This window comes from Rhineura floridana, chromosome 7 (assembly GCF_030035675.1).
Source record: "Rhineura floridana isolate rRhiFlo1 chromosome 7, rRhiFlo1.hap2, whole genome shotgun sequence".
NCBI lineage: Eukaryota > Metazoa > Chordata > Lepidosauria > Squamata > Rhineuridae > Rhineura > Rhineura floridana.
In genome coordinates this window covers 112,897,712-112,915,741 of record NC_084486.1, presented here as the reverse complement: position 1 = coordinate 112,915,741, position 18,030 = coordinate 112,897,712, and the positions used below count along the sequence as shown (strand labels likewise).

The 18,030-nt window shown below is 41.8% G+C and overlaps 2 protein-coding genes across 8 annotated transcripts in view; both read right to left on the bottom strand.

Moving 5' to 3' along the window:
• Positions 1–11,065, bottom strand: part of TRPC1 (transient receptor potential cation channel subfamily C member 1) — a 59,359-nt gene extending 48,294 nt beyond the window's left edge. For 2 of the 5 annotated variants that reach the window (XR_009764083.1, XM_061636926.1), the window contains exons 1-3: positions 10,728–11,065; positions 3,870–4,024; positions 3,590–3,691 (exon numbers count right to left, since the gene is read on the bottom strand). Coding sequence is in view for 4 of the 5 variants with exons in the window: in XM_061636926.1 (XP_061492910.1) it covers positions 3,590–3,691; positions 3,870–4,024; positions 10,728–10,863 (393 nt within the window). In the remaining variant the exon portion in view is untranslated. Of the gene's footprint in view, positions 1–3,589; positions 3,692–3,869; positions 4,025–4,507; positions 4,575–9,534; positions 9,912–10,547; positions 10,684–10,727 lie in introns of those variants that run through there. The other 3 variants (XM_061636929.1, XM_061636930.1, XM_061636928.1) reach the window with 3 other exon arrangements.
• Positions 11,066–14,114: 3,049 nt separating this feature from the next.
• The window catches only part of PLS1 (plastin 1), a 90,801-nt gene continuing 86,885 nt past the window's right edge, over positions 14,115–18,030 (bottom strand). For all 3 annotated transcript variants that reach the window (XM_061636931.1, XM_061636932.1, XM_061636933.1), the window contains exon 16: positions 14,115–16,779. In XM_061636931.1, coding sequence (XP_061492915.1) covers positions 16,644–16,779 — 136 coding nt within the window. In that variant the 3' untranslated portion in view covers positions 14,115–16,643. The remainder of the gene's footprint in view (positions 16,780–18,030) is intronic.

Below are 18,030 nucleotides of genomic sequence, written 5' to 3'. Positions count from 1 at the left end.
CCTAGCAAATTCATTACAGCGGGCCTCAGATGGTTCTACTATGTCCTTGGGGCCAGAGTGTAATAGCCCCCGGACAATTCTGAAGAGCTCCACTGGGAGGCAGAGTGATGATTTGATAGTGGCAGCAAAATATTGTTTTTTTGCTGCCCTCACTGCCCCTAAATACAGCTTACCATAGGCACTTGCCAGTGTATAATTGCATCTACTAGGAGTTCACCTTCATCTGCACTCAAGCCGTCTCCTATATTGTTTCATTGCTCTCAGCTCTGGGGTATACCATGGAGCTGTATGAGCTCTACACAGGAGAGGGTGCTCAGGAGCAATCATGTCAACCACCTGGGTCATTTCTGTATTGCACAGTTCAACCAGGGCTTCAACATGAGCACCAGCCCTATCAGCCGGAAAACTCCCCAGAGCCCTTTGGAAACCATCTGGAGCCATTAGTCTCTGGGGGTGGACCAACTTAATAGGTCCCCCACCCTTCCAGAGGGGAAAAGCTGCTGTAAGTCTAAACTTCAGCAAGCAGTGATTTGTCCATGACAGAGGGACTGATGTAAGGCCCCCCATATTCAGATCACCAACTCCATGTCCAGATACAAAAACCAAATCTAGAGTATGCCCTGCTACAAGTGTTGGGCCAATGGCATATTGGGACAGTCCCATGGTTGTCATGGAGACCATGAAATCCTGAGCCGCCCCGGATAAGGTGGCCTCGGCATGGATTTGACATCCCCCAGAACCAACAGTCTGGGGGATCTCAACAGTACACCCAAGACCACCTCCGTCAGCTCAGCTAGGGAGTCTGTTGGGCAGCGGGGTGGGCGGTACACCAACAGAATCCCCAGTCTGTCCTGCTGACCCAACATAAGGTGCAAACACTCCAGACCAGTAGTCACATGGACAGGGTGCTTGCAGAGGAAGATGGAGCTCCTATAGACCACAGCAACCCCCCCTCCCCGACCCTCAGGTCTACCCTGATGCTGGACCAGGTACCCTAGTGGACATAGCCGGGAGAGACTGACTCCCCCCTCCTCACCCACCCAGGTCTTGGTTATACATGGCAGATTGGCTGCCTCATCCACAATTAAATCGATCGGCATTTAGCAGCAGCATCCGGAGGCCTGAGAGCTGGCTGATAGGGCAACCAACAAACCTACGGGTGCGGGGAGGACCGGAACAAGGCACAGCCATTAACTGCCTGGGCCGCGTTCCCCTTACCTGGCAAGTCCTCCTCACAACGCCATATCTCCCTCTACCCATCACTACACTAATTGGCCCCCCCTCAAATCTTCTCACTTGGCTCTGAGTCCTCTCTCTCAGGCACATAACTGAAGACCCAGAAAAAGGCAGACAAAGCAGGAGCCACCTCTGCCAGCCAGCTTATGTATCCCCTCCAGAGAAGGGACAGGTGGAAAAAATCAGCCACAGCTGGCTGAGTACCTGGGGCCTGGTCCTGCAAGATGTGACCCCCGCAGAGCAGAAGTCCAACTGGGACTTTTCAGTGTATAAAGAATTTTGTAGCTTTTAAAAGCTGTACAAAATGATATGATTTTATACTGAAAATACTTAATATTGATTTAATGTTATGAAATAAAAAACTTTCTGTGACCATTCGTGTTAAGTCCCCAACTGCACTATGCCTTGACAACCACTTTAAACAGTAATGTTTTTCCCCCAAAGAATCTCAGTTCCCAGAGTGGTTTAACAATCAATCCCTCTTCCCAGGGAACTCTGTAAACTGCAGCTCTATGAGGGGAATAGGACTCTCCTAAACTCTCAGCACACCTTAACAAATTACAGTTCCCAGAATTCTTTGAGGGACTCCATGACTTCTTAAAAGTGGAAGAACGCTGCTTTAAATGTATAGTACAGATGGGGCTTTAGAGTGCTGTTATGTTGTCCCACCATGCTATTTAACAGAGATATCTCTTGTAGTTAGAATACGAATGAAGAACCAGACAAATACAAGCCAAGATCTCTTCTTGCTACTCTTTAGAATATATTATGCTTATAATGTATTCTAAAATATTTATAATGTATTCTACTTGAATAAAAAGAGACATCTATTAAACAATTCAATAGTTGTCCTGATTTAATTTTTGGGAAGTACACAAGGCTCCAAGGCACAATGGTCACAGTGTTCCCCTTCCTGAAATAGATTTACAATTAATTTCAATGACGACGTCAGCCCCAAATATGATTTTTAATGCTCCTTCCTCCAAGGCAGTGTTTCTCAAACTGTGAGCCTGAAATCACCGGTGGGCCTCAGTGTCACAGCCCACCCAGTGCCTCCTCACTCATCCATCTTGCTCCCTGGCTCACCTTTTGTTTGGACCAATGCCAGCACCCACAAGTTCCCTGAAGACTGAAAGATGGGTGGGAAACAGATAATTTGGCACGGGAAGAAAGGGAGGTCTCCCTTCTTTGACAAGAAAAGGCCAGGAGAGATATTGAAGGAAGTTAGACAGGAAAAAAGGTTAATATTAAACAATAAATAAAAATAAACTAGAAAGGAAGAGGATAAATGAAGAAAGACATTATAAAGGAAAAAGTGAACATAAAAGAAGCAGGAAAGAGGAATTAAAGAAACTGGTAGTTTCAGGGGGAATAAGGTACATGTATGAAAGGAGAAAGGGAGAAAAAATATCAAAAGATAAGTAGAAATACTTTCAGAGGCATGGGGGCACTAAAGGAAAATATAAAATGAAAAGCTTTCTCTGATCAACAAATTGTACCTAATACGAGGAGACTGAGACAACACTTCCAGAACTGTTGTCAATACTTAGCTTAAGGAAAACTGAACTGCAGAACTCCTTGCCATAAGGAAATCACTATGGCAAAGAATTTAGAAATTTCCAAAATGGGATTAAACATAAAATGTCAATAAAAAATGATGTCAGTAACTGCTACCAGATTATGCCAAACTCTGCTTCCAACTGCCATCATTTTGTGACTGGAGTCACCCCTGCACCTTGTGACTGAGACTCAAGGTCGTGACTGTTGGGCCTGAGTAATTTTCATCCCTCTCAAGTGGGCACTGGGGATGATGGAAAGGTTGAGAACCCCCGCTCTGGGGTGAAAAGAAGCTACCAGCACACAATCAAGTTGTACACAGGGTTCTTATTTGAAGCAAGAACATTTATTATTATTTATAACATTTACAGACTGCCCTTCAGCCAAGGTTCTTTGATATGTGTGTGGTGATGGTGAAGTATAATATGACTCTCAACCTAAAAGCAATAATTTGAAGTTTGAAGCAAACCTCTGGTGACTCTCATTTAAAATTTAATTGAAATGGACCTTGAACGCTAGCACTGGTTACTTATATAAGACAGACAAGAACACATATGCCAGTCTACATTTGGTCAATTCTAAGGCAACCCCAGTTTAGTTAGTCTGATTATGATTCAAGGTACAGGGTACCAATAATTTTAAAACCAACCCTACCCTCTCTTTTTTTTTTTAACGAAGGAAATCTGCTCCTTTTCAAATATATAATCAAAAGATTCAAACTTTTCCCACTGTCAAACATGTGCTTAACACAAAGATTTAAGAGAGTTTTTAAAAAACCCTTTAAAGTAATACTAACAACAATTGTTGGTCTACTGGTTCGTTTTGGTCGATGATTAAGTAGTATATCTACAGCTCCCACAACTTCTGAGTCAATGGCCACCAAGAGTGCATCTGTAGACTGAAGAATATGGAATATTAAAAAAATCATAGCAATCTGCATAGTATGGGAGAAAATATATTTTTAAACAATTACAAAGAGGTTAAACTGATGACACATTTCTTTTCTGAAAGAACACGCAAAAAGAAATTAAATCTCAAGAAAATTGTGATTGCTATCATCATCATCATCGTCGTACCTGGCAACCATAATCCAGGAGCAGCTGCAGTATGTCTAGATTCTCATTTTCAATAGTTATGGTAACAGCATTTCTCCCAAGCACATCCACACAATTTATGTTCATATCACCAGAGCTATTCTCTTCCAAAAGTTTCTTCACCATGTAATAGTCACCTAAACCAGTAATATACAAAGACCTATTTTAGTACAGTAGTTTCAATTCACAGATATTCTATCATATTTTATGAGATTATTTATTTATTAATTAAATTAATATCCCGCCCTTCCTCCCAGAAGGAGCCCATATTATAGTTACCAAATATTACACATTTTAATTTAGGTATTTGTGCAAGCTTAGTCCTATACTCTGCTGTGCAACACTCTGATTTAGAGAGGTCAAACTGGTTTAAGAAACACGAGATTTCAAAAATACTGCTTCCTGTGCTTGCAGTATACAAGCACTGCTCCTGCACCTTGCATACATTGCCTAGCAACTTATCAGCACTTTCAGCTCTAACACCCCCCAGCCTGGTGGAAAGGTCAGTTGCATTGCACCCTAAGCCACTGCTATCTATGGAAGAGTAGTCATTTTTATGCATACTGACATTTATGAGGTACTGCTTTCCTCAGTTGAAGCCATGGTCTTCCAACACTTACCACGAAGAATCAGCTGTTATTTAAGACAGCTCTTCGTATTAATCTCCTTGTTACTGCTTCTTTAGTTCTGAAAGAATGAATTCTCACTACAGTATGTCCCATAGAAAAAAGTCAAAGTTACAACATGAGTGTACTAACTAGCTATACAGAAGTAAACATAACTACACAAGCCCCCAGTAAGACCATTTTGAAATATACCTAATAAAGATACATACGAAGGCTAAAAAAACCAAAATCAACATATTTAGTGCGACAATCACATCTTTACAGTAATATAAAAAAGTCATCCATCACATGACATTAAGCATTTTTATGTACTCTCCAGCGCTTGCTACTAATTTATGATGTTCCAGTCCATGAGAAGGAACGCCAAATCTGAAATAATATTCTAGAACAACTATGGTGGCAACAAGTGGTGAACTAGAACAGGACTTTGCTTTGACTGAAAACTAGTACACATAAACGTTGTATTTATCAACAAAACAGCTGGTAATGCAGCAGGTTTAAGAAACTAGACATGCCTGAAAAAATGTGAACTGCTGGCCACTGGAGCTCTGTCAGTGGAATAGGAGTCTCCTCTCAGCACCCTTCACAAACTACATTTCCCAGGATTCTCTGGACGAAACCATGACTGTGTCACGTGAAATCAAAGTCTGGTGTGGGTGTTGCCTCCTGATTAGGCAAATCAAGCAGCTGTGTGTCTGGCTTTTCGAACACTGACAGTTGGTTCTTACTGAGCATGCCTGACATTATCATTCAGTTCAATGCAAAATTTATTAAATTAATTAAAAATCAGCCAGGCATTTTTTTAACTTTTAAACTGCAGAAGATGAAGGTCAGAGTATGGGGCAAGGTCAGTATTAGGATTACAGGTACTCTGTGAACATGGCTGATTTTTAATGAATTTCTACAGATTATGAGAACTCTCAGGGGAAAAAGTCCAAAAGGGCTCTGGGTCCCCCCCCCCTCTTTTTAGACAGGGTTGTTAAGCAAGCGTTTCTGAGTTCAAGACTATAGGTTTTGTAAGGTTGTGTTTTCAAATGAGTTTATGGGAAGCATCAGAATGGCATGGGGGGTATTTTTAATTTAACGTGAAAAATCCACGCTGGCTATAGTATACAGCCACTCTCATGGCTGTATAATTTTCTTTTCCTCACTTTTTACATAAATGCACGTGGAAGAGTAATTTACAATCAATATGCAGGGCCAGCCCTATCAGAATGCAAAGTAAGTCAACCGACTCAAGTGGCAGATGAGTGAAGAGGGCAGTGGGCAGCAGCACTGCTATGGTCTCTTCATTCATTCCTAGTGTCAGTTGTTTAGAGGAGCACCCTGTAGCGACAGTCACATAGTTGATGGCATCTGCCTCCCCTGCACACGGGAACAAACCAATGGAGAAAGTGGCTGTGATGGATAGGCACAATGCCCTGTGTGTGTACCGACTGTCCTACTGCACATCAGTGAACGGAAGGAAAGGCACAAGGCCAGACAAAGCTGCAACATGCTCTATGTGCAAACAGAACAAAGAGTCAGGTGGTTAGGGCCAACCCCACCACTAGGCAATTTGAGGCAGCAGATGCTGAAAAACAGAGAGCCTGGCCTGATCAACATACTTTAAATTAGCCTACTGCTTTAAGGTATGGTGAAATATGCTATCTGGATGCTAGTGTTGAAGTAAATGTCCACTGCCAGTCCGTTTGCCTTTTGTACACAGAATAAGAAGGGGGGGTACCATCTTTTCCTTGCTCTCCGGCAGCAAAATGTCCTGGGCCAGCTCTGCAGGACAAGTCTAAATTTGGGGGGGGGAAGGGTTCTCTGCTCCCTTCTGACACTGACCCCTCCTGCTGCTGCTGCCATTGCATAGTAGCCAAAAGTACATGTGCACAGGCAGAAACCTTTTAAAATGTAGAGCCTCCTTCCTTCCCCAAGCTAGCTCATTAGAAGCATCTGCAGCAGTAGCTGCCTGCAGATTATCTGCACTGCCTCTGGTTCTTTTCTTCTCTTGGTTTTGTCCCTTGCTTTCTGCTGCCTCTGAATTGCAGCTGCTTTGCTTGCTATGAGCAAAGATCCTATACTTGGGAGTAATCCACATTAAGTGCTTACTCCTGAGTAACCATCTCTAGAAACTGGCTGCACATCTCTTTATTATTTTCTCTTTTTTTGCTAGGCAGTTCTGCTACCATTATCTGAACTCTTGCTGGTGTTGCCTTGCTTGCCTTGTCTGCAATAGGTGTAGTTATACTGTAACTCAAGGGTAGACGTTTGAAAACATCTGTTGCAGAAGTGGCCAGTGGATGTTCTCCTCCTCCTTGGTTTAAACACAGCACTCATGCTGTGTTTAAACATTTGTCTCTACCCCACCCTACCCTGTTCTTCAAGGTCTATGGGGCCTACAGCAGCCAATTTGAACCTCTGCTGGCCAAAATACGGCTGTTATCTGCTCCACATGACAAGTGTGCGTGTATGCATGCACGTATGTGGATCCAACACAGAATTTGGAATTGTAAGAAAGATATGGCAGTGATAACATATAGTTTATATTCAGTTTGCTCCAGTCAGTAATATTGGTAGCAGCTGGAGGCAAGTGTACCTTGTTTGTAATAGTGTGGCAGCAGTAGCTGCTGCTGCCACTATCACTACTTGAGTAGGGAGTGTTCCCAAGGCTAGCCAACTCAGTCGGCTTCACTTGCAGTGGGAGTGGAAGGGACCAGGAGAAAGTGTGTAGGTGGAATGGAGCTCTCTCAAGCCCTGATAATTCCATGTTCTTTAACTTTTTTCATCTGTTTCATATGGTGAACCCTCCCTCTTTTCCCAAGACAGGTAGGAGAAGAGTATATCAGTGTCTCTAGGGCTGTAAACACACTAGTCACCAGAACAAAGCGTTTCCATCAACCACACCTGGAAGGGGAATGGGTTGATCTACCAATCAGTTGCAAAATCTCTTTGAAGCTGAATTTTTAAAAAATGCACTTGAGCTGCTCCCACCAGATTTTACAGAAAAAAGGAACAGGGTTTGACTAGTGTTGCGTGCCCATGTTTTCAGAAGAGAAAGGTAGAGACACACCTTTTTACTTGTAAAACTCAATGGGAGCAGCTTGAGTGCATTTTTTAAAAATCAGCTTCAAAGAGATTTTGCAACTGATCAGCAGATCAACCCATTCCCCCTCCAGGTGTGGCTAATGGAAATGCTTTCCTCTGGCAACTAGTGTGTTCACAGGCTTATTTGGGTTCTCTGGATTCCCAGATGCCCTTGCTACCTGTTTAAGCCTCAGTGTTTCCCATCTGAAAAGGCTATTTTTCTATTATTTCTTATACATAATTTAAGATACCACACAACATTACTGTGAGGATAAAAACAGGGAGATTATATGCACTGTTTTTACTGAGGAAAGGCAGAATAAGAAGTATAATAAAAAGATATACTGGAAAAACATAACTGTCTTACACTACGTTATAAACCTGGTGTGGGGAATTTTTGACTCTCCAGATGTTGCTGAACTACAGTTTCCATCATCTCTGGCCATTGGCCAGTCTTGCTAGGGCTGACTGGAATTATAGTTCAGCAACATCTGGAGGGCCAAAGGTTCTCCACACCTGTTATTAACCATTCAAAATAAGTCCCCCTAGCATGTGAAGTGGCCACCTGTGCATTGCATGATACCTTAATTATGCACATATTTACATGCAGGTACACTAGAGGACAAGATGCACCTACTAGTTTGCCCTTCCCCATGCCATTTTTTCATCCTCACAACAACCCTTAAATATTATGTTATCTTTTCGGCACCTTTTGAAGACTTTCCTCTTTCAACAAGCCTTTTAAGTTGAGACCTATCCCAGTCTGCATTGGAATTGCTTTTTAATATTTTAAAACTTTTTAAAAAAACAATTGTTTGTTTAACCCTTTTTAAAAAGTTGTCTTTAAAGCTTTTAAAAATGTTTTTAAAGTTGTTTTGTTTTAATGTATTTTAAGGTCTGTTTTTATGATGTCTTGAAGTGTTCTTAGTGCTTTTGTTTGCTGCCCTGCGCTCCTGCTGGGAGGAAGGGTGGGATATAAATCAAATAATAAATTATTAAGGGGCAATTATTATTAAACCATCAAGGGGCAAGCATTTCCACCTGCCTTGTCCCACCCCTCTGCCTGGGCCTTATCAGGAGGAGCTGCAGGCTGAGTCGTGCTGCTGCAGGGATGAGACTGTGCTGGGACCATCAAGGGGCAGGCATTTCCACCTGCCTTGTCCCACCCCTCTGCCTGGGCCTTATCAGGAGGAGCTGCAGGCTGAGTCTTGTTGCTGCAAGGATGAGACTGTGCTGGGACCTTCAAGGGGCAAGCATTTCCACCTGCCTTGCCCCCCACCCCTGCTCTTAGTGACATTTGTTTGGGGACTGTCCTTTACCAGGAAGATGAATGTTTTTCGTTTGCTGTTCCTGTTTTTTTTAGCTTTCCCGTTACTGTTAGTTTTTATTGTTAGTCTCTTAATGTTTTGATGTTTGCATGTTCTGCTTTGTACACTTAGAGTGGCTGACAATTCAGCCACTTCAAATAAATTCGAAGACAATTCGAATAAATAAATAAATAAAACCCTGTGAAGGAGGTTAAGCTACATGTATGCAACCAGCCCAAGGTCACCCAGTGAGTTTCATAGGTAAGTGGGGATTTGAACGTGGGTCTCCTCATTCCTAGCAACTTTACCTAGCATCTCATACAAGTAATCTTGAAAGCTAACTAAATAGAAATGAAATATTTTGAGGTAGAGAGCCCAATTTATTATGCAGCAACCAGATAATTTCAGATGAGCCCTCCTAACAGTATCACGAATGGAGAGAGGGAAGAAAAGTCACTTTCATCCTCACTGACAGAGACCAGCAACATTTTCAACCAGCTGCACCAAGGCCATATAACTGAAAAGATGCTGCCAACTTAAATTTGACTTCCTAATAAGGTGGGTCTGTTCATCTTTTTTTCCCCACTGGCACATACAATCACAAGGTAGTTTGAGGAAGGTAGAGACTAAAAACACACTCACTGTTCCACTGGTTTCAGTGCTTCTTTCTTCTGAAAGCGGGGCACAAGTCACTAATCAAACCCCAATCCTTTTTACTGTAAAAGCTGAGCTGTAAACACACTAGTCTCCAGACCAAAGCGTTTCCATTAACCGCATCCTAAGGGAAAATTGACTTATCTGCAGCTCAGCTGTGAACTCTTTGAAGCCCAATTAAAAAAAAAACGCTCTCAAGCGGCTCCCACCAGGTTTCACACTAAAAAAGGGCGAGGTTTGACTAGCGTAGTGTGCCCTGGTTTTCTGAAGAGAGCGGTGTAGACGCAGCCGAACCCGCAGAACAGTAGAAAAACAAACTCAATGTTCTGCGGGTTCCAATGCGTCTCTACCTCTCTCATCTGAAAACCGGGGCACAGAAGCTACTCAAACCCCGCCCCTTTCCCCTGTAAAACGTGATAGGAGACGCTTGAGTGCAAGTTTTTTAAAATTGGCTGCTAATCTAAGGGCTTTCACAACTGCTCTTCAGATAAACCCGTCCCCCCTCTGGGTGTGGCTAATGGAAACGCTTTCACCCAGCCACTAGTATGTTTACCTCCTCAGCATGTTTCTCTCATATGAGAGCAGCTTGAGTGCGAGTTTTGTTTGTTTTTTAATTCAGCTTCCAAGAGATTTCGTAACTGATCGGCAGATCAACCCGTTTTCTCTCTAGGTGTGGCTACTGGCAACGTTTTGATCTGGCGACTAGTGTGTTTAAAGCCTCGAGAGAGCATTATGGGACCGGCAGATTATACATTCCACATAAAATGGACGAAGTGGGAGTTAATCCGGGGAGCCTGGGGTACTCTTGTAGGAGCTCCTCGGTATCTATCAGTTAATGCTAATTAGGTTTTCCTTATTTAACACACTTTAGTCATCAACATAATGGTCACCTAAAGAGTAGGAACCAAAGGCAGGGGCTATACTCACGGTATCCCATCACTTTTCATGCATGATTTGTATGTGTGTGTGTCTCTCATTTGCATTACTGAACCTAGACGTACCCAAAGGGGGCGAGAGAGTGGCTGGCTGGCTGGCTGGCAGGCTGGCTCCCCACCCCCGCGGAGGGTTGCACCTGCTAATGTTGGTTCTCCTAAATTCGCTGCTGGCCGAGGCCCGGACGCTCGATGCGGGGCAGAGGGAAATGACCTGTCCTCCTAAGCGAGGACAGGGGAGGGGCCTACCTTTGTCGCAGGCCAGCAAGAAGAGCTTCTCATCTAGGGTGGTCTCCTCCTTCACCTGCCTTACATCCTTCAGCGCCAACAGCTTGTTAGGGGAGGCCGAGGCCGACGGGTCCGCGCTCTGGTAAAGAGCAGCCATAGCGCCAGCTCCGTTAGGCACAGGCCCATCCGGAAGGGAGGTCGCTGCGGAGGACCTTCCTCCTCACTCACTCGCTGTCTCTCAAACTCGCGCCCATGCAGCCCGGAATCCACACGGCCAACACGCCGAGTTACACCCCGGCGGCCGAAAAAAGGGTAAGTGGTGGAGGTGGTGGGTGTCAAAACTGAGATCAACGCGCACGCGCAGAGGCTCCCGGTTCTCTTCTGCGTTTCGGAGCGGCCCAAGCAGCCGCTTTTTTTAGTTGTCCCTGGCTGAAGGGGAGACATCAGCATCGGGGGGGGGGAGGCGGGGGGCGCAGGAAGACAACCATTATTTTCTTTTCCCCACTACCGCCCCATTTCAGACCACGCGCAATTATAACTCAGGAACAAAACAAAACAAGTATCTTGTTTCTGAGAGGTATTTTAAAAGGAACTGCAGTATGCTATTAAAATATGGGATTTGTAGGGGAGGTTGATAGTTCAACCTTGCATATATAGTAGACATTTGCAGCTTTGAGGTTATCATACGTTGGACACGTAATGAGAAGACATGATTCATTAGAAAAGACAATGCTGGGAAAAACAGAAGGAAGTAGAAAAAGAGGAAGACCAAACAAGAGACAGATTGATTACGTAAAGGAACCCACAGCCCTGAACTTACAAGATCTGGACGGGGTGGTTTATAACAGATGCTATTGGACGTTGCTGATTCATAGGGTTGCCGTAAGTTGTAATCGACTTGAAGGCACTTAACAAATGAATTGCACCACACACATGCACGAGAGACACCACAAATATCATCCCTGCTTACAAGGCCATCCCAAGACATTTTGCAGCCTCACAGCATCCAACAAATATTGTTTTCCCCGCCATCCCTCCCTGGATGATCTCTAAAAGCTATTCACTTTCTTCCTTCTTTTACCTAATGATAGAAGTGTATAAAATGATAGAAGTGTATAAAATTATGCATGGCATTGAGAAAGTGGATACAGAAAAGTTCTTCTCCCTCTCTCATAATACTAGAACGCGTGGACATTCAAAGAAGCTGAATGTTGGAAGATTCAGGACAGACAAAAGGAAGTACTTCTTTACTCAGCGCATAGTTAAACTATGGAATTTGCTCCCACAAGATGCAGTAATGGCCACCAGCTTGGATGGCTTTAAAAGGGGATTAGACAAATTCATGGAGGACAGGGCTATCAATGGCTACTAGCCGTGATGGCTGTGCTGTGCCACCCTAGTCAGAGGCAGCATGCTTCTGAAAACCAGTTGCCGGAAGCCTCAGGAGGGGAGAGTGTTCTTGCACTCGGGTCCTGCTTGCAGGCTTCCCCCAGGCACCTGGTTGGCCACTGTGAGAACAGGATGCTGGACTAGATGGGCCACTGGCCTGATCCAGCAGGCTCTTCTTATGTTCTTACCTATCTCACAGGGTTATTGTCAGGATAAAAATAATGTACACTATGTAGCAATACTTCTTTATAACCACCACCGTATACCCTTCTTTCTAATTCACAGGTAGACACACACAAAACAACAAGATGCTGGGCCTGGAGTCTTGAGACCATCTGTTTATAAGCATCCTGGTTTTGTTTACACTGAGGTTATACGGCCTCCTGTCAATTGTACATTTTCTTATTGTTTTCCTTACTACAAAAAGTCCAATTTCTTAAAGTGGGCTTGTTGCACAAGAGAACATTACTCCATTTTAGTTGCTCAAACCTAAGTTTTAATTAATTGAAACCCATCTGTAAAATAGTGACCATCTGAAGAGCAACCCCATCTCTCACACAAAACGAACATTAGGAGTGATACACCTAGGAGTGCCAAAAGCATTTTCTGGGCCCAATGCACTGTACATAGATTGGGACCTACATCACAGTCGTAAAAAGTGACACAAATCTGCATAAAATATGCATATGCTTTGTATCATATGCATGTTTTATAGATGGGGTAGAAGATCCAAAAATAAATTGGGACTACACACAAGTAGTAAGTTGTCTGACAGACAATGGCAACATATGAAGCTCTTTCCAGAACTCTTTCCATATTAGTACAAGCTTTTGAATTTTTGCTTGCCACACTGCTGTTAAAAGCACAAGAGCCGAGCTCACCCCACCCCACCCCACCCCCATGCAAAGTACTCAAGTTTCATGAGTTGTAAACCAGTTATGTTACTGTAGATCTTTAATCAATTGATCTTAGGCTCGCAATACCACATCCAGTGCAAAACCAGGGGTGGTATTTCAAATGGCAAGGTTGGGCCAAAGGAGATGTAAGCAAGCAGTGTATTCTAACAGCATTTGTTAGGGTGCTTATGTCTCATAATAATTACAACTATGTTACCAGTACAGATCAAACCACCACCCTTTTTTATTTTGAGCCAAAACAATTTAAGCCCTTGACATGAATATATTTATACTAGCAGAAACAACGTACCCCCAAGAATCTCCCTTTTTCTGGTGCACCTTCCAGCTTTTGAGGTCCCCAGCCATAATAAAAATAAAAAGGACAACATGTGAAAACAAAAAAAGGCATAAAAATTTCATTTAAATTTGCAGGTCTAAACTGAGTGCGTGGGTGTCATATGTTGATCTGATGTTTATTTATTTATGAGATTTGTTAGATGCCCATCTGGCAGAGGTTAATCTGCCACTCTGGGCGACTTACAACCAAACACAATGTGATGTGAATGATGTGAATGAAAACAAGTTGTGAAAGGTATCAACTGCCAAAAAAGTAAGTTAAGAGAGCAACACTTAAAATCAGGACGCAGGAGCAGCAATGAGAACATTCAGCAGCTTCTCCTGCAACAGTTTTCCTACAACCCTCTATGGCAGACAAAGTTACAAGAGGTTCAGTACTATCACCTGTGGACTGAATCAAGACAATGGATTTATAATCACAATGTATGTGTTAACTGGCTTACCAGTGCCAAGATATCTGTCTTAATAACTGTTTTGTGAATTATGTAATTATCAGTCTTATTTTCTACATTTCATTTCCCTCCAACTTGACTGTTTACAACCCCCCCCCCCGAATGACACACCATTAATTTAGGGAGAAAATCATGCATCTGATGAACAGGACTGTAATCCACAGACATTTATGTCATAATAAATCTTAGTATGTTCTTTTAGAATTAAATAGGCACATGCTGAGATATGAACACAGTGTGAAAAAATACACAGAAGAAAACAATAATTTCAAACATATATTTCCTTTTCATTTTGAAAACACATTTTTAAATTTATGTTTCACAAGTGTGTGTGTGTGTCTGTGCCCATGTATTTACTGGGACTAGTTGTTGAATGAAAGTACTTTTTCAAGAAAAATCAGTAACAGAGAATACACAGATATTTTTTACAGAAAGGGTAAAGCCAGATCACAAACTGGATTAAGGTCTGTGTGCACACTCCCATTATTTACTCTGCATCCAATGCACTCCCACTTCTGGTTTGGGAAGCAGTGTACATAGGACAATCCCTACCTATCCTGCTGTTCCTTCTGAACTACTGTATTTTGATCTGTTTCCCCCACAAACCAGTTACAATCTGAATCAGTAATGTGAACAGAGCCGAAGTCTCAATATGAACCTTTAAAAGTATATATAATCTGGAGTAAGTAGTTGAATTAATCCAATATTTCTATGAAAAATCAGCAATCAGAAATGTACACACATTAAAAATCTTTGTAAGAAAACACTTCAAATGCGAAGGAGGCCCCAAACTAGACTTGCCATCTCTCTTTATTGCTCTTTAACATAACATTCCAGTTTAGATAATACATGATTTTTGTTTTACTTATTGCCATTGTTATATTTCTGCTTACTTAGTTTATTCTATGACACAAAGCATAACCACTTAATTTTTCTTTAATTAACAAATTACTTATTTTTTAAAAAATTGTTTGCTATTACAAGCATCTCTACAGAAAATCTTTACAAGAGGGGATGTACAGATTTAAAACAATTCATTTAAAAATAAACAGGAAGTGCCATCTATATTACCAAGTTTTCAAACCATTTTTTTTAAATTAGCTGTTTTAATCAGCTACCTTTAAATTGACTAAAGGCACAATCCTATAATCAAGATACACTGGCTAAGTAACTATAGGATATGGCAGAAGCACCACTATACCAGCAGAATACTATATCAGCTTATTATCCCTTTGTTGCAAAATGGGCATAGGGTTGCTTCCTAACTTTAACAAAATTTGCAGACTAACCTAACCTTAATAAAGATATATTTTAAATGCTGAAGGATGTGTAAAAATAACCTATACTCTGATACACAAAATCTACCACTTAGGGACCACTATAGATGTATTGGGGTCCCATTCTTTGACCATGCTTAATGGATTGAAGAAGGGCTGAAGAATCATCACACTACTCTCTACAGCAAATTCCCCTCATCCTTCCCTCACCAATTGCAACCATGATTAAGGCCTACAATCAGCATTGGCCTTTTTGTGAAGCCATCTTTCAACTCTAGTTTCTAAATCCTGATTAATTACAAACTCTAGTTAGCATTAATCATGCTTAATAAAGGAGGTTCTGACATAACCATGGAAAAGGCCAGCAGAGGAAGGGGGGAACTGTGCTAGAGAGGGGAGGAATTTTGATAAAGGAGCTCCCAGTTTTGCATCTCAACCTTAATATATTAAGCAAGGCCAAGGGACAGGATGTGCTACAGCTACAGCATTTATCAATGTTTAGTACTTTTAATTTCCAAACATAGTAATAAATTAGAACTAAAACAGACATTTAAAAAACCCAACATCATCTTACCTTGCATCTCAATTAACCCTCTTCAATTGAAATGTGGCCCATCAATTAATCAACAAAACTTTAGCTGATTAACCTACTAGCTAACAGTGCAATCCTAACCATGGCCATTCGGCCATAAGTCGAACTAAATTAAATTGGGCTGACTCCCAGGTAAAAGGGGTTAGGATTGCCACCTAAATCAACCTCAGAATTTTTACTCGGAATTAAGTCCCATTCAGTGCAATGAGACTTAAGCCCTGGAAATAATACTTGAGATTGGAAGGGCTTAATTTGTAGCCCAAATACCAACAGGAGTTTGAGCAGTCGCTTATACTTATAATAAGGCAAGGATAGTGACCTTTCAGTTTCATACTTTCAAGTAGTCGTGGCTGGTGACCTTCGGGACTGGTGAATGGAAGGGCAGGGAGGCCAATGATAGGTAGAGTCACCTAATTCTACATTTGTCCCCATGCTGAGTTCTACAGGGGCAACCCTGAGCCTCAGGAGGAAGAAGCTGATGGGTAGTGCTGCCTCTTGGATTTCTTTGTAAGTAAAAAGGCTGGCAGGTGGGGACTGGCTGAGGGTAGTGGAACAGTGCCCCATTTGCCCTAATAAACTAGCCTCCACTGCTTTCAAGGTCTTTCATGTACAGGGCTACACATTAATAACACACTGAAATAAAATCTTAACACAGCTCTTAAAATAGCACTTTAGAATCTTGATCATTTTGTTCACTATGAAAACAGCATGTATCATATTTGTTGAAAAAGGCTATATAACATAGCAATCTTAATTATGATTACTGCATTACTTTAGTAATCCAAGCTCGCAAATTACTGATATAGGAAACCTTTCAGATGAAACCTTAAATATACTTATCTATTGTTTTAAATAATCTATACATCTCCACATTAATTTATATAAATTTTGTTTTACAGCTACTAAATTCCATTAGTCTGTAAACAATGAGGCATTCATTGCATTTATCATGGCAGACCATAAGAACAAAATCTTTATTTTATTTTGTTCAGTCCTCTTCCCATTAAGCAAGCAAACACTGTCATAACCATTTTTGGCTTCACTTCTACCAAGTCATCTGGTAGGGCGTATATACAAGCACCAATTTTCCGAGCAACTGAAATAGCATATCTTGGAGAGAGAAAAGGGGAAAAAAGTAGAATTATTCATTTGGCATCAATTGACAGTTAAGATACAATAACCCTACTAACACTAATAAAAATATAGTCATTTTGTTTTAAACTTGTATGGCTCAACAAATGTGGGCTATGACAAACAATTAGCATAACCACTTCCCAGACTGTAAACAATTTATCACCATATATTAATAAAAAATTAAACCACCTTAGTTTATTTACTTACTATAATTCCAACTTTCAGAATAAAATTTCCAAATGAGTGTATATAGCAGGAGCAGGGAACCTGTGGCCCTCCAGATGTTGTTGGACTACAACTCCCATCATCCCCAACAATTGGCCACGCTGGCTGGGGCAGATGGGAGATGTAGTCCAACATCATCTGGAGGGCCCTGGTGTATAATATAAAACTACTACATAAACATAACATGCAGTAAACACCCAACCAATAGATAACAGCATAGCAAGAGACACATGTGTTAACAGCTTATAATTCCAACATGCATAGAAAAGGAAGGTCTTAGTCTGCTTCCAGAAGCATAGAGAAGGAATCGCAGTGAACTCTCATGGAAGGGAATTCCAGATTTCCAGGACCATAGCACAAAAGGCTCTGCACTTTGTGGAGACCATCTTGGCCTCCACATAAAATGATATATTCAGCAGGGCCTCATTTGTAGATCTTAAATTTCAGGGGGATTGATACAGGAGAAGGCAATCATTGAAATAATTAGGACCCAGACATTATAGGTCAAAACCGGCATCTTGAATCAAATCAGTGAAGAAATGTCAAAGTTTTCATTTGTGTGTTTGTTTATAAATCACCTAAACGTTTTCTAAGCATTGCACATTATAAGTTACATAACGCAAGAGACACTGTTCTGGGAGAGGAATGGCTAGGTATGTATATACAGATTTGTGCCTGTTAAAGAGTCAAGTGGGAGTATTCTGCATATTGAAGAACATATAATAATTTAATCTAGATATCATCACAGCCAGGTACTTGGGGACAGAGGGCACAACTGACATGTAAGCCAAAGCTGTTAAGAGGCACTCTAGGACTAGGCTACTAGCTGGGTTCTAGGAGCAGTGTCAGCTCCAGAAAATGGAAATGGACTGCCTTCAAGTCGATCCCGACTTATGGCGACCCTATGAATAGAGATTTCATGGTAAGCAGTATTCAGAGGGGGTTTACCATTGCCTCCCTTTGAGGCTAGTCCTCCCCAGCTGGCTAGGGCCTGCTCAGCTT